This window comes from Syngnathoides biaculeatus, chromosome 9, assembly GCF_019802595.1.
Source record: "Syngnathoides biaculeatus isolate LvHL_M chromosome 9, ASM1980259v1, whole genome shotgun sequence".
NCBI classification, from domain to species: domain Eukaryota; kingdom Metazoa; phylum Chordata; class Actinopteri; order Syngnathiformes; family Syngnathidae; genus Syngnathoides; species Syngnathoides biaculeatus.
The window spans coordinates 29,594,506-29,617,723 of record NC_084648.1 but is presented as its reverse complement, the minus strand read 5'-3'; the positions used below and the strand labels follow the sequence as shown (position 1 = coordinate 29,617,723).

Here is a 23,218-nt window from a genome sequence, read left to right as displayed (position 1 = left end):
CTTCCCCACATCCGCATGCAGAATCGCTTTTTAAAAACTCTTTGCTGACAAAACATGAATGGTTTTAAACCCAATAATGGTTCAAGGAGTGTGTCTGCGAGTAAAAATGAATGCAATTCATGAAATGGCCATCCAAAACAATGACAATTTTGTCTTCCATTAGCTTCTCCAGGTGGTTTGTACTCTCTTGTACCAAACCTTTACTTTCTTTTGGCGTGTCCCTTTTGGGGTCGCCACAGCGTGTCATCTCAGATGAACGCATATATATGTTTGGCACAATTTTTACGCCAGATGCCCTTCCTGACGCAACCCTTCTCAGTAAATTCCTGACCATCTGGCAATACCAGCATCATAGCGTGCAGAATGAAGGATCTCACTTGGCGATGTTAGTGCCCACAAGGGGCAGCACAATTCAAATTAATTGCTCTTGGATGACAAGCTTGGCTTATCGCTTCACACTTATATTTTGTGTCCTGTTGCTTGTCATCTTTTCCATGTAGAGTTGTCTTGTTCCTTTGATAAAGTTGCTGATTTCTCACGTTTGCTGGTGATGCATGATTTCACTGCTCAGTTTCTGATTGTTTTCCTGACCTCTCCCCTCGATCTGACTGCCTGGATGTTGTTGGCAACCCCGATGATGGCCATGTTTCCTATTCCTGTCTGCCTCATATTTCTCAGTCTACCTCTGTTACACAACTGCATTAACATTTTTTCATTATTGTTTTGACTTCAATCACTCATTTTAATTACTTTCAATCATTAATTTCACAATATGCTTTTGCAGTATGTGCTGGCTCTTAGATTGATTACTTTTTTCTATTTCATTTTGATTAATTGTGGATTGATTGGATAACCAAAAGGAGGGAATTGTGTTGGAAATTTCATGTATTTCATATACATCAAATATTCATTCTACTTTCAAGACTTTGTTCTTCTAGCTCTCCTGGTCACCCTGTTCGTAACACTTGTCGGACAAGGCTTTATCATTCTGGAGTTCAACTGGCTCCATCTGTATAAAAATAGGTACAGCTGGACATAGATTGTTTTTTTTTTTGGTCTGTCTCTCTCACTTTAATATCACCAAGGGACTGATTGCCTCCTCACTTATGTTGTGAAAATTATTATTTTTTTTGACAAAAACACCCCCACCGCACAATAAAATCAGCCCCTTTTAACAACGCAAACAAAGACAAAAAAAAAAAAAACACAATTCACATGGCAGGTAGCTATCATTTGACAATACTGTTAAATATCAAAATTCCAACTGATAAATTCGATTCAAGCAACGTTTACTTGCTTAGCTTTGTAAGTCACATTTTGTAGATTAAGAAATGTTTAGAAAATAGCCCTTTTGAAAGGGTAAAATAGCATAAATGTAATAAAATTAAGTCAGTATGCACACTCCATCTTAACATGCACATAGATTATTAACAAGATGTCTAAAACAGCAAGTGATTAGGAACACTTTCAAAGGTTATTCTATTTTGGCCATGTAGGTGAATGTCCTGTACTAAGAAGCATTATCAGGACACAGACTTTCTTTCGCTCTCTCCTTATGTCACATTATCATTACAAACACTATTAAGTCCTTCGGTTTACCATCCAAAAAATTATCACAACCAGTTTGGTGGTTCAAGCTCGACAACAAAAGTATCAAAGAAAAAAAAAGTGCATGAGATTTAAAAAAAAAAAAAAAAGGCGTTTGATTTTAGAAGATGAAGGTTTTGGAAAAGGTTGTCCGTTTAGGATGTCTGGCACTGAACACCTCCAGTGCTGGCATAGTCATCCTCATCCATGTAGTACTGCTGATGCCTGTGTCGTTTCCTGTTCTCGAGGTCACAGTCCTCAAGGTCGGCGTAGATGTAGAGGTCATCGTCCATGCTCTCCGGTTGCTCTGCGTCCAGCTTCACCGGAAGGTAGCTCTCCAACTCCTTTAGTTTGTTCTTTGGAAGGAAGTTGGCTTTTGGGAACACCACCTACAGGAGAGAGTTTTCATTCCACATTTAGTCAAGGTTGCAATACTTTGTATGCCATTGGTTGCACGTATGTGTAAATATAGCTCTCTTACAGAAAAGTGAATAATAAGTCTGCCTTTCTCAAATGGTCGGCGATGCATTGGCATCCCCTCATTGCAGACGCACTTTGTATCGCCGGGTTTGATCAATTCCCCTATTGGAATACAGAGGATATCATGCGTGACTTGATTTTTGTCAATACTTTTCCGAGAAAAAATGTAGACAGTCTTGTTCTGACCTGGATGGGAGGTGACGAGGAGGGTTCGGTTGTCAAGTGTCTGAACAGGCTTCTGGAAACCACATAAAGCTTCTACCAGCTGCAACTCCATCGACATGGCCAAATCATCTCCTTTCCTGGAAGTAGATTTCCAAATTAGAATTACAGTAATATTGGAGATCCCCACCCCCGCACTGTTTTATAAACTACGCATAGTACACATATCATGACAAGAGGATGCTGCCCCTTCTGGTAAGACCGTGTTAGCCTAACATGGTAGTGATGTGACATAGTCCACGACATCAATAAGTACACTAAGCCTAGCCACTCTCCACATCTCAACCCCATTAAAAAAAAAATCTTTAGAGGGAGCTAGAAGTCTGTGTTGGCCAGTGACAACCCCCAAAAACTCTATGGAGGAATAGGCCACAATATTGTACCAGCAACAGTGTGTGAAAATCTTGTCAAGACTTAACATGTACAGTATATACATATGGATTCTCTATCATAAGTGAGGTATACCTATGATGAAAATTACAGCCCAGTCTCATATTGTTAAGTGGGAGAACTTACACAATTAGTGGTTGAATAAAAAAAATAAAAAAAATGTCCAACTGTACGCCAGAGTATTATAAGCCATGTAAACTCCAGCAGTTCTAATCACTTCTATACAGGACATAGAATTATGAGACGTCTACTAAAATTCACTACTAAGTCACTAAAATGTGGTGTTGGGTGTCCTAAGTGGTTCCAACAGCTCTCACTCTCTGGCAAGAATTGCTACAATGAGTGTTTCTGTGGCAACTTTTGTCCATTCCCGAAGGCATTTGTGAGGTGACGGTGAATGGCTTTCAATCTCTTTACGTCGACCCAAGGTGATTTGAGTAGGAAGTTCTTTTCACCTATAATATTTAAGCAGTGGGGCAGTGGTACAGAAAATGACCCTCTCCAAACAGTTATCAGAAAATTGGAAGAGTATAATTGTCCAAATATCTCCCATATACCATGAAAAAGCCTACCCTGCTTCTTCTTTTCCTTTCGGCTTGTCCCGTTAGGCGTCGCCACAGCGTGTCATCTTTTGCCATCTTAGCCTATCTTCTGCATCTTCCTCTCTAACCCCAACTGCCCTCCTGTCTTCCCTCACCACATCCATAAACCTTCTCTTTGGTCTTCCTCTCGCTCTTTTGCCTGGCAGCTCCATCCTCAGCACCCTTCCACCAATATACTCACTCTCTCGCCTCTGAACATGTCCAAACCATAGAAGTCTGCTGTCTCGAATCTTGTCTCCAAAACATCCAACTTTGACTGTCCCTCTTATGAGCTCATTTCTAATCCTATCCAACCTGCGCACTCCGAGCGAGAACCTCAACATCTTCATTTCTGCCACCTCCAGTTCTTCTTCCTGTTGTTTCTTCAGTGCCACCGTCTCTAATCCGTACATCATGGCCGGCCTCACCACTGTTTTGTAAACTTTGCCCTTCTGTCACATAACACACCAGACACCTTTCGCCAGCTGTTCCAACCTGCTTGGACCCGTTTCTTCACTTCCTTACCACACTCACTGCTGCTCTGGATTGTTGACCCTAAATATTTGAAGTCCTCCACCCTCACTATCTCTTCTCCCTGTAACCTCACTCTTCCCCCTCCACTTTTCTCATTCACGCACATATATTCTGTTTTACTTCGGCTAATCTTCATTCCTCTCCTTTCCAGTGCATGTCTCCATCTTTCTAATTGTTCCTCTGCATGCTCCCTGCTTTCACTGCATATGACAATATCATCTGCAAACATCATGGTCCAAGGGGATTCCAGTCTAACCTCATTTGTCAGCCTATTCATTACCACTGCAAACAGGAAGGGGCTCAGAGCTGATCCCTGATGCAGTCCCACCTCCACCTTAAATTCCTCTGTCACACCTAAGGCACACCTCACCATTGTTCTGCTGCCATCATACATGTCCTGTACTATTTTAACATACTTCTCTGCCACACCAGACTTACGCATGCAGTACCACAGTTCCTCTCTTGGTACTCCGTCATAGGCTTTCTCTAGATCCACAAAGACACAATGTAGCTCCTTCTGACCTTCTCTGTACTTTTCCACTAGCATCCTCAAGGCAAACAATGCATCTGTGGTACTCTTTCTAGGCATGAAACCTTCCTGTTGCTCACAGATACTTACTTCTGTCCTGAGTCTAGCCTCCACTACTCTTTCCCATAAATTCATTGTGTGGCTCATCAACTTTATTCCTCTATAATTCCCACAGCTCTGAACATCCCCTTTGTTCTTAAAAATGGGAACTAGAACACTTTTCCTCATTCTTCAGGCATCTTTTCGCCCACTAGTAAAAAGCCTACCCTGCATTCTACATAATAAATGTGGAAATGTTACCATGTAAAACGTGGATGTTCTTGCAGGTCCAGGACAATAATGATGTCACCTGGCTCAAGACCTGGCTCTTGGTCTCCCGCCCCATGGAACACAATTTTCTGTCCATCTCTCATTCCTGTGCAATGTAACATTTAGCATTTGCTTTGATGTTCTCCCCCGAGCAATTTAGAGTTACATTCTGATCGACTCTTCCGTCCTTCTCACCCTTGTCAATGTGGACTTCCAGAATCTTCTTCTGCCGCAACATCTTCCGTCCCCCGCATGCTTTGCAGCGGTCTTTCTGACTGATTCGCTGTCCTTGGCCCTGACAGCTGTGACACACTGTGGAGACCTGCTGGACCATACCTGGAACAAGTTGGTGTACACGCACCTGCATGCCCGTACCATGGCATGACATACACATCTGGGCTGCCCCTTTACGACTGCCACGACCTGTCAACAGAATATTAAACAAGCTATCAAAGGTCACTTTCTGTGGTATGGCAGTTGGTTGCAGCAATAAGGACTTTTCCACACATCAATTGTTAATAATTTTTCAAAATATTCTGGCCTTTTTGTCCACTGTTAAAATGAAATCAGACATTTGGGTAAAGGCCATGGAAAGAAGCCCGACATTTAATTAACATTTAATTAAATGCAGTTGCGTATCGACAGGAAGTGGCGAGACTGGAGCTTTGGTGCGGTCAACACAACCTGGCAATAAACACTCTAAAGACTTTGGAGATTATTGTGGACTTCAGGAGGCATCCTTCAACACATCTGCCCCTGACACTGTCCAACTGTCTCGTGTCAACCGTTGAGAGCTTCAAGTTCTGGGGAATTAGTCTCACATGACCTAAAGTGGGGGACAAACATTAACTCCATCCTCAAAAAAGCCCAGCAAAGGATGTACTTCTTGTGGCTTCTGAGGAAGCACGGCCTGTTACAAGAGCTGCCTTGACAGTTCTACACAGCGGTCATCCAATTAGTACTGTGTACCTCCATCAGTCTGGTTTGGGGCCGCCACAAAACAAAAAAAAAAAAAAAAAAGGACAAACTCAGACCGCAAGGGACAATCACAACCGGCAAACGGATTGTCAGCACCACACTACCCACTATCAAGCATGTAACACGAACTAGGCCCAGAGTAGGCAGGACCCTCTCGGACCCTCCACATCCTGGCCACCAGTTCTTCCAGCTCCTTCCGTCAGGACAACGCTACCGATCAATGCAAATCAAAACTAGCAAGGCATTAGAACAGTTTTTTTCCCCTCTAGCTACTAAGTCATTAAATTCTTGATCAGCGAACATACGATTTTTCTGCCTGGTGCCATGTTAGGACACTCACTCACATCCTGCTGGTACAATCAGTATTAGTAATATATATATATATATAATTTTTTTTTATATTTTGAAGAGTGCATGATTTGTCACTTTAAACGGCTCCCTTTTCATAATTGACATTAACACACTTATCTATATAGATTTTACATCTTGCAGTCTTATCAGGAATCGGAGTGTGGGAGAGGGGTTAATGCAAGCACAGGATCGTATGAATGAAGCAAACTTGCATGGCAGGTAGGATGACAAAGTTAAAAAACAAGAACTCCATGTCCAGGCGGCAGTGTGCAGAGAGCTCTGCGACGTCAGTAAAGCATTTTTTGTGGATGTAAAACCACACCTCGCCGCCTTTTGTTGTACCTAAAACCCTGTGTAACATTCTGGTCAGTGTAGTTTTCAGATGGGAAGCAATACATTGTCGTGTCGTAGATGCATTAACAAAGCCAAGTCTCTGTGAAGTGACTTACTGAGATGACCACCTGTGGGCATCCATCTGGCATTTTTTTTTCAGTTTGGGGCCATTTATTTTAGGTTGAGAGTTTTCGGTTGCTAAATTTGAATACCAAAATTCTGACTTTGATGCCAACATAAGGTACATCCAAAATGATACACAAACTACACCACAAAATCCCAAATTATCAGTAAATGGAGTGGATTAATTGCCAAAACGTGCTTTTTCAAAATCTTAGTATTGATATCACTTCTAAAGTGTTTTAAATACACTACACTGCAAAAAGTATTTACTCATCAGCCTTAACTCACATGGTATTATTTGGTATCCCATTCTGAGTCCAACAATTCAGCTATAATTGACCCCTCTGTGGATATTGCGCAATCCGCGTCACTGACCAATCAGAGGCCAGAGATCTGCATAAACCAAAGCCCGTTTTTTCTCCCGCCATTTTCTCAGACAACATTGCATGGTCCAGTATAGGTTTAGTGAGCGTTTTATCGCGTATTTGGGTTATTTAACAAAAAATATGGTTAAGAGGTGTAGTCACGGACTTTGTAATAGTGATGACAGGTATCCCGAAAGGGTAGGTGGTGGAGTTCGATTCGTACCCTTTCCAAAACCGAAGCCCCAGTATAAAAAATGCCTTCGATGGATCAAACTTTGTGGAAGACCGCATCATCAACTAAATCCATCTAATATCAACCGGAACACATATGTTTGCACGAAGGTATGCCCTATATTTGATTTTCAATACATGAATTTGAAGTTCTTCGCTAGCATAACACTGCTGCGTGTGAACGATTGACACACATATTCTTTGTTGAGCGATATTTAGCAATGATCGGACTGCACAAACATATTGATTTCTTGTTGGCTCGCGGCCGAAAGTTAACCAGACTGTGTTTGCACGAAGATATGCCCTAAATTTGATTTTTAATACACGTATCGTATAAATGAATGAGACGTTCTCCGCTAGTATAATACCGCTACGTGTGAACGATTGACACACTTATTCTTTGTTGAGCGATATTTAGCGATGATCGGACTGCACAAACGTATCGATTTCTTGCTGGCTCGCGGCCGAAGCTTAACCAGACTGTGTTTGCACGAAGATATGCCCTAAATTTGATTTTTAATACACGTCTCGTATAAATGAATGAGACGTTCTTCGCTAGCATAACATTGCTACGTGTGAATGATTGAATGAAATCAGAAGCATGGCGTCTCTCTCAGTTAAGAATGTATTGTATTCAGAATCTATAATATATCGTTGATTTGAATGAAATCAGAAGCATGGAGTCTGTCTCAGTTCAGAATGTATTGTATTGTATTTGCCATTTTTACTGTTGGTCTTACGTCAGCGCACGTGGCGTGACGTCACTTCAGGAGGCGTGGTTAAGTTCCCTGTACGGAGGGGTCAATTGCTTCAACTTTATGAGAAGGCTTTCAACATGGTTTAGGAGTGAGTTTATGGTACTTTTTGCTTATTCATCCAGAAGCACATTTGTGAGCTTATGCACTAATGTTGACCAGGAAGGGGCAGCTCTCTGTTCACTCAAAATCAACTCAAAAGGTGTTGAAACCTGTTGAGGGCGTACCAGTCATATTCATTGATATCAAATTCTCTTATCCATGCCTTTATGGGCCTTGCTGTGTGCACAGATATGTTGGAACAGGAAGTGTAAATCGTCAAACTATTTGACTGTCGCAATGGTCTTGGTATTTTGAAGCATTCAGAGTTCCCTTCACTGTAGCTGTGGGCTAGTATTTTGGACATTTCCAAATTTGTGGGAACAGTTTAGAGATGGCCACTTCCTGTTCCAACATGACTGCATTAGTTCACAATTCAAACTTCATAAAGACACAGATGACAGAGTTTTATGGGGATGAACTCGACTGGACTGCACAACCGTGACCTTAACTCTCAATGGAACACTTAAGGATGAATAACATGCTCCTAAGCCTTGTAGAAAGACTTTCCAGAAGAGTTTAAGATGTCATACTTGCTGAGGGTGGACCGATGTCATATTAAACCCGATGGATTAAGAATGGGTTGTCACTTAAATTCAGATCTCAGTCAAGGCAGGTGAGCAAATACTTTTGGCAATATAATGCATTTAATTTATTTCCTTCCCTGTTGACCAGTAGCATAACCTATGAATTAACATACTGTCTCTTTCAATACCTGCAAACAATTACAACAGAAAAAGGCTGAAATTGCCTGTCCAATGACTAGTTCAAGGCATATCCTGCCTCTTTTCTGAAATCAATTGGAATAAGCGCCAGAACCCCCACAACCTGAGTGAGGATAAGCAGTTCAGAAAATGGATGGGTGAAATTGTTTAAATGTCTAATAACAAATATCACAAGGCTTTTTTTTTTAGCTATAAAATGCAATTTAGCAAGGACAAAATAGCTAAACTTATTTAATACTGTAGATATCCCAAAAAAACCAAAAAGAAAACTTGAGGTCTACTGAAACTAAAATGAAGAAGGTCCAAGATGGCATTGGTATGTGATGACTAGTATTTATCGTGTGTTTTCTGTTGGCTTGACTGTGCTGGATGATGTAAATAGGCTACCAATTGAGGTATGTTGAGCAATGGGCAATCCATCCATCCATTTTCTGACCCACTTATCCTAACAAGGGTCGGTGGAGTGCTGGAACCTATCTCACCTATAATCGGGCAGGAGGCGGGGTAGACTCTGAATCGGTCGCCAGGCAATTCACAGGGCACATAGCGAAAACAGTTGCACTCATAAACACACCTATTGGCAATTTAGAGTCTCCAATTAATGGATGTTTTTGGCATGCTGGAGGAAACCACAGTGCCCAAAGAAAACCCACGCGGGCATGGGGAGAACATCCAAACTCCACAGAGGCATTTGAAACCCAGTCCTCAGAACTGTGAGGCCAACGCTCAAACCAGTTGCACCACCGTGGTGCAATGGGCAATATTTAGCCTAAATAATAATTCCATACATTTCCCTTTTATCATTGGTTAAAGATTAATTTTATAAACTTAAATTACATAAATTTTAACACAGTATGCACTACTACATATTTTACAGTCCACCACAGTGTGCAAAAACACATATATTTTTTGTCTCGCTGTTTGAAGTAAAATCAGAGTAAACCTTTCCTGTTTCAGGTCAGTCAGGATCACCCAAATTCTTTTTTGTTAAATTCCACAATAATGGGAGTGACTTTCTTTGAGAATTTTATATTATTTTCTTCAAGGTCAAAAGTTAAATACATTTCCTTAGTATCAAATAGAATTTCCATTGAACGGCGTGACTTTAGTCAAACATTTTAGGTAACCTTCTACCGGCTTCCCACTTAAAAATCCTGGACATATTTTATATTAATGACTGACAACTCGAAGCAAGTACACAGAGCCTCTGCTTGGAGAACTGTGATAGTGATGTACCATGATACCTTTTTAAATACCGGTATCCTGTGTAACCCATATATATGGGATATTTTTGTAAACCTGCACATTAACAAACCTTTCCAGAGTATACCATTACATAAATACAATCCTTTACTGACTCCAAAAAAGGAACTCTATGTGTGCGATACAACATACCTTCACATCTCTCACAAATAGTATTCTTCTGGACAGAAAGTTTTCTTGTGGCTCCATTATAAAGATCTTCTAGGGTTACTGAAATCTGGTGCACTATGTTCTTCCCTGCAGTTGGGTGGGTGGATGGGAAATTCAATGGTGTTAATACTATATACTGTATGTATGTCACATTTCAGAAAAATAATAGTTTTTGAATCAGGAAATCAAGCGTATCTAAACCTTTTCTCTCTCTGTGCATCCGACTACCCCCTCCAAAGAACAAGTCAAAGATGTCCATCGGTGATGCAAAACCTCCTCCTCCACCACCACCACCACCACCAGGTCCTCCTTCCTTTATGGCCTTTTCACCTCCACGGTCATAAATTTCTCTCTTCTTGGGATCTGACAACACCTCATAGGCTTGTGAGATTTGCTTGAACTACAAAGAATCACAAAATACTTTTTCAGATGGGAACAATGTGGCTAAATGTATCAATCTCTGTAATTTGTCGAGACACTCATTTTCATCACAATTTGTCCACTTCTTCTTACCTTCTCTCCTTCAGTTGGATTTTTGTCAGGATGATATTTCAAAGCAAGTTTGCGGTAAGCCCTTTTTAATTCATCGGGGGTTGCATTCGGTTTGACACCCAAAGTGTCATAGAATCCAGTTTCCTTTACCATGTTTGCCTTGAGATGATAACCTTGAAAAAACAGAGAATAAAACATATTGATTCATGACATTCCCCTCTTATGTTTTAAGACATATAAACATACATATCTCTTGGGAACATGGACAAAAAAAAAAACCCCAACCTTGACACCTGGTTCAACTTTAAACAGACGATATTCAAGGGAGTGCTCAAATAAATGTTTCTTTAGCATTTACACGTAATAACTTCATATTGGTATTCCAAACGCTATGCAGTAATGCATATTCAGTATCACAATAATATCAATGATTTTGTCGCACCATGTGGTGGCTATTTGTTGTGTCGTTTTGACTATGCATCTAATTTACATTCGCTTGTACAATCACATTTGTTTGGGAAATAGAAAGACGGAAACATATCAAAGTTAGCCTGTCTATTTTCATTGAAAGGTGGCTATAAAATAGTGACAACTTGTGACCACGTAGCACAGGGAAACTGTTCTCAAGGTTTCGTTTCTCCGGCCCTGCTCACGTTAGCGTCGATACATCGTCGATGCATGGCTGATGCTAACATGCTAGCTGAGATGCGACGGTAATAATTCCAACATTATTATTAACGGAGTTCGGAAACTAGCATTCACAAAGCGCGTAAGCTTGTAATAAGACATCCAAACCTTAGTTGAAGAAATACGTTGATGCCGCAAAAAAGGTCAAGCGAAGAGTTCAAATTCCAGAATTTTCTCTGCTGTGGGGGAAGGACTGCAGTGACGTAAGCATCAAGCGCCGCTAGAAGGCAACAAAGCGACCGTGGGTCGTCTTGTTAACCTAGATGTTGAATAATTTATATTTTGTCCCAGCTATAATGATAAAATGCAAATTTGTAGGCTTGTCAGTCAGGAAGACACGCACAAACCTATTCTGCTGCCTCACCTTCAACCAGTTGTTCTTGGTCGTGGGCCAGAAACCACTATTAAAGACAAAAAATGCTCCAGGGAACAAGGTAAATACTGCAGTTTCGACTCAATCGTGCTTGTTGTGTCCAAGCAAAAAGGTAGCTTTACTTACCATTCCACTTAAGTATGAAGTAAGCTACATAAAGTTCGTATCAAAAGAGTCAATCTCGAGAGTCAATTTTGAATCCACGAATGCTGCAGATTTTAATCAATGCAAAAATATTTGGCCTTTATTTGTATGACTCAGAAGATTATACAGTGGTAGTCTACTTAATGAAATATGACTTAATCTACGTTATTTTCAAAAAGTCAGTTAAAATGTAATGCTGACTAATTATTAATTCCAAACTATCCCTTCTCAATCAGTTGTGTTGAAAGCAGACTGCAGCAAAGGATTTGTCAAAGTTAAACAGGTAAGAGAAAATGCAAACATGTACAACTAATATTGCACATTGGAAACTCACAATCAACTGGGGCTAGTTACTGAATTTGTTTCCCATATCTTTTCCAAAGCTTGGTGGAAACCCTACCTCCATAGACTCTGTGGTGGTGGGTCAGGGAAAGGAGGTTAAAATGAAGCCTGGTCAATTACTCTGCCTTGTCAATGAGCTGTATCCATACACTGTCCAGTTCAAGGATGATCCCGAAAGTGGCTTCAGTCATTGTAAGAGACCACGTGATGTGTCTTCAAAGGATAAATGTCTTCCAGAGGCTCCCACTGTAAAAGCAAGCAAAAAGACAGAACAATTGCTTGATTCTATCAGAGCAGGAGAGTCAAGGGCAATCACCGTAAGGAATTTCCAACAGAAAATTTATCGATGTATGAACTTGTGATTTATTTTGAGTAATTAATTACAAATAGTTGTGACTATTTTTTTTGATAATGCATGATGCAACCATCCCTCTTCTTTATGGGTGACATCTTGATGATCAGTTATGTACAGTAAATCAACCAATAATAAGATACCATGTACTTTCATGTAGTGGACAGTATGGGGGTGGGGGTGGGGGTACCTTAGAAAAGTAAAGCAAATGTATTTATCCAGTGCATTTTATACACCAGGCAACTCAATGTACTTTACATGATTGAAAGCATTTAAAAACAAAGAAAAAACGAAAATAAACATTTAAAATGGAGGAAAAACTAAATGTGCAATTCAAATGGTATAGATTGCAAGAACTATCATTTAAAAATGGAAATCTAAAAAGCCTGAGAAAAATAGTTTTTAAAAATATTCACACTTGGGCTGACGTCACCTCTGTTGGCAACTTATTCCATTTGTATGTAGCCTAATAGCTAAATGCTGCTTCACCATGTTTGGTTAGGACTCAGTCCTCCACTATTTGACCTAAATGACGATCTCAGGGTGTTAGACCTTTAGTAAACTCACTTGACTGACGTGAGCAATTGATTATTTGCTGCAAATCAGCAGGCACGCACTTCGCAACAGGTTTGAAAATATCAGATGATGTTGAGTCAAGACACCTCGTTGATTGTTTCAGTTGCGAAACCATTTTCTCTACAGTTGTTTGGGCATTGGTTAAATTCCGGCATGGTATTTTTTTTTGTTTTATCTGGTTGGCCTCAGGTGTAGTGTCATTTTATCATTTTGATAGTTTGATTTATATTTAAACTGATGGATTATATTTTGTCACTAAAATAAGATAATTCATTTAATTTCTCAGCTGTTAGGAGTTTTTAAGCTCTCTGATTCGGGGTGATTGTGAGCTTATGAACCAAAGAGTGCGAGTGCTGTTGAAGTTCTTACTGATGATTTTAGAAAAGTGCTGCCGAGCCCTATCTCTTAGTTAAAATTACAAAGACTGTATGTAGTGGTCATAGTCAATTTGGAGTTAAGTTTTTCTCCACTTACGTTCTAACTTCCTACACTTTGATTTGATGAGCTCTTTACCATCATTGTACTCCTCCACTAAGTTCTAGGTCACCTCAAAGTTATCTTATTCGTAGTAAGCGTGACAGCATTCATGACAAGTGAGATTTTCCAGGTGAAATTGTCTAAAATTTCATCAACTGTCTAAGTATTCAGTTTGGGGCACAGCTATGGTCTCCATAAACTAAGCGGCAGTGCTCTCATGTACAGTTGAAACCAGATGTTTGAATACACGGTGCAAAAACATCCATCCATCCATTTTCTTTGCCACTTATCCTCACAAGTGTCACGTGAGTGCTGGAGGTTATCCCAGCTGTCAACGGGCAGGAGCCAGTGTACAACCTAAACTGGTTGGCAGCCAATCACAGGGCATATAGAGACACATTTCAAATCATTTTTGGAACTCATGAGCGCGCTGAACAGGAACAAGCAGATTGTTTTCAACATAAAGTTAAAAAGATACATATAGGTTTTGGAGCAAAATTTGCTGCCATCCAAGCAACACCTTTTTCAGGGTTCCGCCTACTTATTTCAGCAAGACAATGCCACACTCACAATCACACCTAGGGGCAATTTAGAGTATCCAATCAACGTGGTATGTTGTTTTTTTTTTTTTTTTTTTTTTGCCACGATGTGGATGGAAACCGGAGTGCCCGGAGAAAACCCACGCAGGCATAGGGAGAAATATGCAAACTCCACACAGGCAGGCCGGGATTGAACCCTGGACCTCCGAACTGTGAGGCCAATGGATGCCAACAATACGTCACGATTGCCGAAAGGAATGTTTGTTCCAATGTACCGCTAGTTTGTTGCCACGAACGCTGATTATGTTGCACTAAACTTTCAGCATCTTCAAAACATTGCGAGTATAGACCATTCGTGTTTATTTCTTGACAGGCCAGTGCATTAAACTTTTATTCACATATTTTTTTTTTTTTGATGAAAAATTTTAAAAAACATTTTATATCAGGTTCTACTAATATCAGTTGAAATTGGAAATGATCATTTTTGTGTTTGAAGTTTTAGTTTTCTATTTTAGTTATGTATTTATTTTATTTTTAATTTATAGTTATGTTATATTAATCCAGTAAGTTATTTTAAGGCCGTCCCTCATCACACCTGCAACTTTATCTGCGAGCATGACTGAGCACACCTGTACATTTTTCAAATGTGAGTGACTGTGTGTATGTATATTTTTATATATATTAAAGGGAACTGATTATACTATTAGTATTACTAGATCTATATCTCAGACAGTGAGCAATGTGGTCGAGTGTATCAGTACAACGCGACGTAAAGTTTGAGACTTAAACGTTAATAGTAATTACTACAGATCAACTTCTTTAACATGTTTTGCTGTACGGTGTAGAAATTCTCGGATATATTTTCGTCTATATTCTATATCTATACTATAATGTGTATAATGTGGGGAAAAGGACAAGTTTAGATGTCTTTTTACTGAATAGTTCACTTAATTCATTTGTCTTGAGATAAGATGGCATATTTTAAGCATATTTTAATGATGTGATTTTGTGCCATCCAGTGATAGGGGGATGGGGGTTAAAAAAAATCTGGGCTAGGCCCTTGGGGAACTTCTGCCCATTTTTTTTTTTTTTTGGTCAGGACTTAGAAATTTTACTTTCAATTTTTGTCTGAATTTTGTTAACAGATATCGCCAGAATGCACCACAGCCATCCATTTTTTTTTTTAAATTACCCGGGGGGCATACCCCTGGACCCCCTATTCCTCACTTTTGTATTTTCAGGAACTTTCACAAAAGTGCACTTTCATCGCTACTTCAACACATAGCCCGTCTCCTTCCTGAGCAGCATGATGGCTGAACAATCCCAGTCCTATTTATACTTACGTGGAATTCTTTGAACAGATGACCATGGCATTTCAAGCATCTGGAAATATCTCCCTAGGATGAGCCAGACTTGACTCTTTTGATTTTCCCATGATTTCAAACAAGGAAGCAGAGTGTTTCCTTAAATACATCCCCAGGTGTGCTGTCAATTAAATCACGTGTTGTCAGTGCACCTATCATGAGTTCCCTAAGCCTTGACGTCATCATCTGGGCGTCTCTATGTACTTTAAAGACTATACTTTTTGTGTATGCAAACTTTTGACCTCAAAGAACAAAAACAATCTAAAGTTATTTAAGAAATTGTCTCTCTCATTATTGTGGCATTTAACAAAATTAATTAATTTTGGTGCTCCTGACTGACCTGAAAGGGAGCTTTATTTTGATTTGACTTCAGACAGCAAGAAAAAAATGAAATGTTTTTGCTTAGTATATATAAACCTCTGGCTTCAACTGTATATACCTTTTTCTTAATAGATTGTCTGAATTTGTGGAAGAATCTGTAATTCAAAAAATACATGTACACAAAAATGGTCAGAAATAGTCACATCCCTGTCAATTAATAGAATTTCAATATCCTTAGAGATAACCAGGTTTGGACTCTAAATATGTTGACAAAGGTCAAATGTGTGTCCTATAGCAGAGAGTTTTGATTCCCTGTCCCCATGTTATTGTCAACAAATATTAGTCTCTCTGTATGAATAAAATAGTTGTCATTAGAAATAGACAGGAGTTCTGAAAACAGCTGATTAAAGTAAAACACACTATTACATTTTAGGTAAACTACGATAAAATATTTAAATATATTGTTCTGTAGTTATGGTCTCCAACACTCCATTGAGTTGCATTCTTGTCTTGACAATATATCTAAAGTATTTTACAATCCCTAATTATTTTCGGGTTACTGTTGAAATATTTATTTGCTCCACTGTATACATTTCAATGTGCTGTCTAGAATGGGATGTCAAGTACACACAGAGCGATGACTCCTTGTCAAAGCAGTTTTATTTCCTGGACATAAAATATATTTGAGCTGGGTGTCTTTTTTTTTTTTTTTTAATTCTATAATGCACCTGTCAATTAATCTTGGAACGCAGTCCATTTGAGAAAATACACTAAGGTACCTCAGATACATCAAGTAAAATGTAATCTGTTGCAGGAAACCATTGGACATTGGAGCCAAGGACTGAAGGCTTCAATGCAAGACCCCAGTATGCAGGTACTTTTAAAAGAAAACACTGCTTATATAACAAAAGTCAGTTTAAAAGTAAAGTGTGATTACTGTCTGAAAAATTCTTGTAGGTGTATAAAGATGATAAAGTAGTGGTAATTAAGGACAAATACCCCAAGGCACGTTACCATTGGCTGGTCCTTCCATGGATATCCATTCCTAGCTTGAAGGCCCTGCGTGATGAGCACTGTGGACTGGTCAAGCACATGCAGCAAGTAGCTGAGCAGATGGTTCATCAGTGCCCACAAGCAAGCACTTTGGACTTTTGCATGGGGTATCATGCCATCCCCAGTATGAGGTAACTGAAGCTTTAATAGGGATGTTTTTCACTGGGATTCTGTCTTGCTTGTAGAAAGACAAGCATTGAAGAGTTCAACATTTAAATTTAAGTATACTCCCTTATGGTCTTGGCACGCGCACGTTTGTCATTTACACATACACACAATTGTGTTTTTCTTTTCCAGTCACGTGCACCTTCACGTCATCAGCCAAGACTTTGATTCTCCTTGCTTGAAGAACAAAAAGCACTGGAACTCGTTCACTACAGACTATTTTATCAAGTCTCAAGGTGAGTCAATTTTGTGGGGCCCGGAGTTGGAAAAAAATCCAGACTGATCCTCATTTTATATAGTTTGTTCAAAATGAAACTACTTGTTGTAATGTCCATGATTTTTGTTTGCTTATGTTAGAGTGATGTTATAATAATGAAAACTGTGATAATTTTGGTTGCTATAAATGTGATATTCCATTTTCATATTATTGCAGCCCTCCTACTAACATTTGTGCAAATCCGTTGCCTTTCAGCATCAACATGTACTTGAACAGTGCAAATAAATAATTTTTTTCATGTTGGGTAAAAGATAGTTTACATTTTTTCAAAAGTTGATCACTTGTCTCTACATATGCTCTGAGGAGGTTCTAAATTTGTTCAGAGAGTTCAAACAAAGTGTGAAAAAGTATTATCCTACTTCTGAAATTCTTATATTTTTGGATAAATTCACCACTTTGATTTTTAAGATCATCAAACAAATGAGTGAACTTACATTATTTAAATTAATTTTTCAATTATTTCTTTTGAACAAAGCAAAGGAAATTTATTTGTACACCACATATCATACACAAGGTAACTCAATGTGCTTAAAAGCATTTGAAAACAAAATATTTAAAATGGAATGAAAATGACACACAAAAAAAGTAACATGATTGAAAAGTGGATATACTATAAAAAGCATGACCAAAAAAAAGGTTTTCAACTAAACAAAACTAAATGTGCAATTCAAAAGGTATAGATTGCAAGAACTATCATTTAAAAATGGAAATCTAAAAAGCCTGAGAGAAATAGAGTTTTTAAAAACATTCACACTTGGGGCTGACCTCACCTCTGTTGGTAACTTATTCCATTTGCGTGCAGCATAATAGCTAAATGCTGCTTCACAATGTTTGCTTTGGACTCTGTGCTCCACTATTTGAATTGACTGTTTATCTCAGAGCTTTACTGGGTTTGTATTCCGTAAGCATTCCTTTCATGTATTCGGGACCTAAATCATTTAGTGATTTATAGACCAGTGCAAGGACTTTAGAATTGGGGTTATATGCTCTGACCTGTTTGCTCTGGTCAGAATCTGAGCTTCAGCATTCTGAATGAGCTGCACCTGTTTAATATTTTTTTTTTTTTTTTGGGGAGTCCAGTCAGAAGACCATTACAGTAGTCAAGTCTATTTGAGGTAAAAGCATGGATGAGTTTTTCCTGGTCTGCTTGACACATACAAGCCTTCACTCTCGATATGTTCTTCAGATGGTAAAAGGCAGTTTCTGTGATTGATTTGATATCATTGTTGAAAGTCAGGTCGGAATCAGTCAGAACACCAAGGTTTCTGACTTGGTCTTTGGTTTTTAAAGATAGAGTCCAGGTGTTTACTAACAGCAATTCTCTTATCTTTATTGCCAAAAACAATTGTCTCAATTTTGTTGTGATTTAGTTGAAGAAAATTTTGGCTCATCCAGTTATTTATCTGATTTAGACAGTGGCACAATACCTCAATTGAACTGGAGACACTGCTAAATGTAACTGCGTAGCTATGATAGTCAAAATAAAATTTCTGAACACTTTGACCCAAGGGTAGCATATAGAGGCTGAACAGGAGAGGTCCAAAAACTGACCCTTGAGGGACCCCATAGGTCATTGCCATTTGTTGAGATTGAGCACTTCCAATGGTTACAAAGTAGAACCATTGTTAACCAGGTAGAACCTAAACCATTTAAGGACCGTTCCATTTAGTCCTTCCCACGTTTACAACCTGTTCAGCTGTATATTATGGTCTACAGTATCAAAAGCCGCGCTGAGATCCAACAAGACCAAAATTGACACCTTTCCTGAGTAAGTATTCAACCTTATATCATTGAGCAATTTGATAAGAACAGATTGTGTACCGTGATGAGTTCAGAAACCTGATTGAAATTTGTCAAAAAGTGCATAATAAATTAAAGAAATTAAACTAAGTTGATTAAACATACCTATCTCAAGAATCTTGGCTATGAACGGGAGATTCAAGATGGGTCTATAGAATCGTCCGGTGCTGTGTTTTTTTTTTTTAGAAGAGGTTTAACAGCAGTAGGGTCCAACTCCCAAATCCCTACAGTAGCTACTTCAAGAGATTTGGGAAACTCGCCAGACTAAAGTGAGCAATAATCTGCTGCAAATCAACTCACACTGACTTCACCATAGTTCTGAAAAAGTCAGATGGTATTGAGTCGAGACACATTGTTGATGGTTTCAACTGCTGAACAGTTTTCTCTACAGTTTTTTGGTCAACTGTATCAGTTCTGACAAGTTAATAGAGTTTTCTCTAGGTGGTTTTATCTTTTTGCTGATTTGTGCTGACATTTTACCTGATAGATTGTATTTTTTCACTAAAATAACAGGTAAACTCATTGCATTTGTCAGCTGTTACGAGTTCTGGCTCTGATTCAGGGGGGGGGATTATAAGATTGTCAAACACAGCAAACAGAGCACGAGTATTATTGAGGTTCTTACTGATGATTTCAGAAAAGTGAGGGGAAAAAACCCAAACCACTCAGTTACCAGGCATCATCTAAATCATCAAAAATGATCTAAACCAAATAAATAATCTCTTGGGGTAATCTTTGTAGTCTGGCCACTCCTGCAAAGGTTCACCACTGTTCCATGTTTTTGTCCATGCGAGGAAAATGGCTCTTTGTATGTTTCGTTGGAATTGTAAAGCTTTAGAAATGGCTTTTGTCACACTTTCCTGACCGATAGATGTCAATGAGTATTTCTTGACTGTTCCGGAGTTTCTTTGGCTCATGTCATTTTGTTGTACCTGCAGCTGTTTAAAAATCTTATGTCAGACTTGATTTTGTTTGGACCGATTTTCAGTTTATGGGATTTCTCTGTTGGGCAGGTGTAGAGATAATCTGACTAGAGTGTGATCAACGAAAATTTACCAAAAATTGTGATTAGCCACAATTAATGTGTAATTAAACAAGCAGCGGGGTAATTGCATGTATCCACAAGGCCAGATAACTTTGAATATTTTTTTTCCTTTGTAAATAAAATCCTTTATAATCAGCATTTTAAGTTCACTTGGGTTATATTTGATACTTACATTTGTTTGATGATCCTCATAAAGTAAATAAGGTAATTTTCATGGCATTGTATTAACATTTTGATGTATCCGCAATTTGTGTATCAAACGTATGCATGCATAATTTAGGCACAGGTTTGTGTGTACGCCCAGTTAAGGAATGAGGCTTTGTCGCTAATAAGTTGGCAAAAGTGTTTACTTTGTGCTCTGTGATTTCTCTGCAGATGTCATCCGTATGCTTGAAACCGATGGAAAGGTAACAGTCAAAGAAGGCACCAGTGACTTGTTGAAGCTACCTCTGCGTTGCCACGTGTGTCATAAAGAACTTGGCACAATACCAGCACTAAAACAACACCTAAAGTGCCATTTCCCAGCTGAGAGTATGAACTCAAATGCAATATAGGACTTCATTTAATTATACATTAAATATGAGACACCTGTGTTTTCCTGTCAACCAGTCCACTTCACCAGTGATCAGTGAAGTTAAATGGTATAGAAAATGGATGGATCAAATGTCATACAATACATTTTTCTTATTGTAGACATTTAGTTAAGGATCGTGGCACAGTGGTCCACATGCAGTACCTTTTTCTTTTTTGCATTTCAATGCTTTTGGATTGTTTTGTAAAATTCAGTTAATTGTGATTATGCCACAGGCTTCTGGTTTTTAAGGATTAAGCTTTGTTTCATTGTGTCTGTCCATTCAATCATTCATTCATCCATCTTCCATTCCACTTTTCACTATGGTCCTGGACGTACTGGAGCCTTACCTAACTATCTTTGACCGAGAGGCTGGGTATGCCCTGAACTGGTTGCCACCCAATCACAGGGCACAATAAACAAACGGTCCTCCCCATGCAAAATGATAAAAGTTTTCAAAAGATTACTAAAAATACCGAATAATTTGCTGTATGTTGTAAGTATTAGTATTTAAGGAAATTCAGCCGTGTTGTTACAAGTTAAATGTGGACCGATAGACACATGCTTAGTTTACCTTTTGTTAGTTCATGCTTACTTTTTGGTCAAAACCATCCTTACCGTTTGGAACAGCCTCCTTGAAAAAATATTTTACATGGGTTACATGTTTTTGTTGTTGTTATTGATCAACAAGGAGGGTGGAGTTAATTATTACTTTCTCCTTTTTTTTCAAGCTATTGTTTGTATTTTAGTGGGTTTTAGAACTATGGTCATAATTTTTTTTTTCCATTTTATTTATTTCTTTTTTGATCAGCTGAATAACAGCCCGTTTCAGCCTGTTTATTTGCAATAACTGTGATTGGCTGGTAATGAATTCAGGGTGTACCCCACCTCTTTCCCAAAGATAGCTGGGATAGGCTCCAGCACGTCCGCGACCCTGGTGAGGATAAAGTGTACAGAAAATGCATGGATGGATAGGGTTTGTAATAAATCATTTCATTTTGTCTTACTGCCATATCTTCTTTTCGAAGCTCAACTGAGAACATCATCAACATCTTCAAGTGCCATTTTTTGATCAAGGATTGTGTGTGCGTGTGTGTGTTTGTGGTTATGTATATAATACACACACATATATACACCAGTGTTCAAATCACAGCCCACCTGTGTAGCGTTTGCATGTTCTTGTCGTGCCTGTATGAGTTTTCTCCAGGCACCTCAATTTCCTCCCAAATCCCAAAAACATGCATTCAATGGAGAGGTGTGATTGTGAATCTGTATGGTTGTTTGTCTCTGTGCCCTGTAATTGGCTGGAAGCCAGCGCAGGGTATATTATGCCTCCTTTCCAAAGATAGGAGATAAGATAGACTCCAACACTCCCCGTGACCATTGTGAGGATAAGCGGCTCAGAAAACAGACAGATGAATATATATTCATAATGTCCCAATTTCAATAAAGTTAGTACGTTGTAAAATACATTTAAAAATACAAACAGAATACAAATCATGTTTAACCTATACTTATTTGAAGACTGTGCAATGATATTTAATATTGAAACTGATCAACTTTGTTTTTAGCAAAGTTTAGTTTTAGCCTAGCTTTGGTGTCCGGGGCTAACGGCCTCCGCCGCCTGGAAGCTTGCTTGTGGCCGCCGCCAGAGCTTGTGGCCCGCCTTCGGTGGTGGCAGAGGCCTTTAGCTTACCTTCGGTGTGCGGGGCTAATGGCCTCCACAGCCTAGAAACTCGGCTCGCGGACCCCGCTGGAACTCGCTCGTCAGACTCTGCGTCATTCCCGTCCGAAGAACCATCCACGGCTGCTCTTCATCAGATGAGGATAAATCCGAGAAATCAGCGCTGGACATAATGGTGTCCCATATAATCGAGCCTTTGTTGTGGCACGATATACGTCATATACGCCCACATAGATCATGTGACTCGCGAAAATGGCAGCGCCCCTGAAAATTCGTAATTGTCGATTAAAAATCTTCTCAAAACACTATTAAATGCGAGAGGATTTAACACCAAATTGTCAAAAAAGGGTACATATTACATGACCTATTTATACACTGTTCATGCAAAGCACTGGATTTCCCCTTTAAAGACAATGTTCCTCAATGTACAGTTGCAAGGAATTTAGGGATTTCATCATCAATGATTGAAAATATCAAAAATTTCAGAGAATCTGAAGGTATCCCTGCATGCAAGGCTGAAAATCAACATTGTGTCGTGCCGATGAGAAGGAGTAGGAGGCGGAGTGTCGGACACAGGAACAAAACTTGTTTTATTGCTAGACATCAAAACATTATTCGCATAACGGCGGGAACTCTGTGTACCTTGACTCCGGAAGAGCAACAACAAAAACAATTCGTGCGGAACCCCGCACCCCAACTCGAGGTCCCGCGGGTGAACTATGTAAAAACCACACAAGCCTCCCCAGAATTCACCTATAGTCAAAATCCTCGTGCCGTGGAGGGATGACGACCCAACCCCGGTGGGTGTGCACTGTAGGGGCTGACGGGGGCGGGGCCGCACTGTCTATTGAGTCACGGGACAAGGGCCCAGGCGGGGTCAAGGGCACCCCGGCAGGCGCAGGGGCACAGGGCAAAGGGGCACGTCCCTGGCGCGGGGGGAGGGCCAACCCC

The 23,218-nt window shown here is 39.4% G+C and overlaps 2 protein-coding genes across 5 annotated transcripts; one reads left to right on the top strand and one right to left on the bottom strand.

Moving 5' to 3' along the window:
- Positions 1-867: 867 nt before the first annotated feature.
- On the bottom strand, positions 868-11,404 carry dnaja1 (DnaJ heat shock protein family (Hsp40) member A1). Of its 3 annotated transcripts, none has more exons than XM_061829992.1 (9): positions 11,293-11,404; positions 10,519-10,670; positions 10,207-10,405; positions 9,988-10,092; positions 4,828-5,055; positions 4,624-4,738; positions 2,254-2,369; positions 2,069-2,169; positions 868-1,976 (listed from the first exon to the last, which is right to left on the bottom strand). In XM_061829992.1, exons 2-9 carry the CDS (start codon positions 10,648-10,650, stop codon positions 1,743-1,745), a joined length of 1,230 nt encoding a protein of 409 aa, XP_061685976.1. In that variant the 5' UTR covers positions 10,651-10,670; positions 11,293-11,404; the 3' UTR covers positions 868-1,742. The 3 variants fall into 3 exon arrangements, with proteins under 3 accessions (XP_061685976.1, XP_061685977.1, XP_061685978.1); XM_061829993.1 differs by lacking the exon at positions 11,293-11,404 and adding an exon at positions 11,151-11,282; XM_061829994.1 differs by lacking the exon at positions 11,293-11,404 and adding an exon at positions 10,783-11,106.
- Positions 11,255-21,589, top strand: aptx (aprataxin). 2 transcript variants are annotated; one of them, XM_061829995.1, is made up of 8 exons: positions 11,255-11,387; positions 11,503-11,618; positions 11,938-11,984; positions 12,085-12,360; positions 16,487-16,546; positions 16,630-16,856; positions 17,023-17,126; positions 20,388-21,589. In XM_061829995.1, exons 1-8 carry the CDS (start codon positions 11,314-11,316, stop codon positions 20,564-20,566), a joined length of 1,083 nt encoding a protein of 360 aa, XP_061685979.1. In that variant the 5' UTR covers positions 11,255-11,313; the 3' UTR covers positions 20,567-21,589. The 2 variants fall into 2 exon arrangements, with proteins under 2 accessions (XP_061685979.1, XP_061685980.1); XM_061829996.1 differs by lacking the exon at positions 11,255-11,387 and having other exon boundaries at positions 11,485-11,618.
- The last annotated feature ends 1,629 nt before the right edge of the window (positions 21,590-23,218 follow it).

Excerpts from the sequence above, each read along its gene's own strand:
- dnaja1 (XM_061829992.1), bottom strand. The coding sequence starts at position 10,650 with ATGGTAAAGGAAACTGGATTCTATGACACTTTGGGTGTCAAACCGAAT. Across the intron at positions 4,739-4,827 it reads GGAAGTCCACATTGACAAGG|GAATGAGAGATGGACAGAAA; the intron begins GTGAGAAGGACG and ends TACATTGCACAG. Across the intron at positions 1,977-2,068 it reads GACTTATTATTCACTTTTCT|GTGGTGTTCCCAAAAGCCAA; the intron begins GTAAGAGAGCTA and ends TCTCTCCTGTAG.
- aptx (XM_061829995.1), top strand. The coding sequence starts at position 11,314 with ATGCCGCAAAAAAGGTCAAGCGAAGAGTTCAAATTCCAGAATTTTCTC. Across the intron at positions 11,985-12,084 it reads GATTTGTCAAAGTTAAACAG|CTTGGTGGAAACCCTACCTC; the intron begins GTAAGAGAAAAT and ends TCTTTTCCAAAG. Across the intron at positions 12,361-16,486 it reads GAGAGTCAAGGGCAATCACC|GAAACCATTGGACATTGGAG; the intron begins GTAAGGAATTTC and ends AATCTGTTGCAG.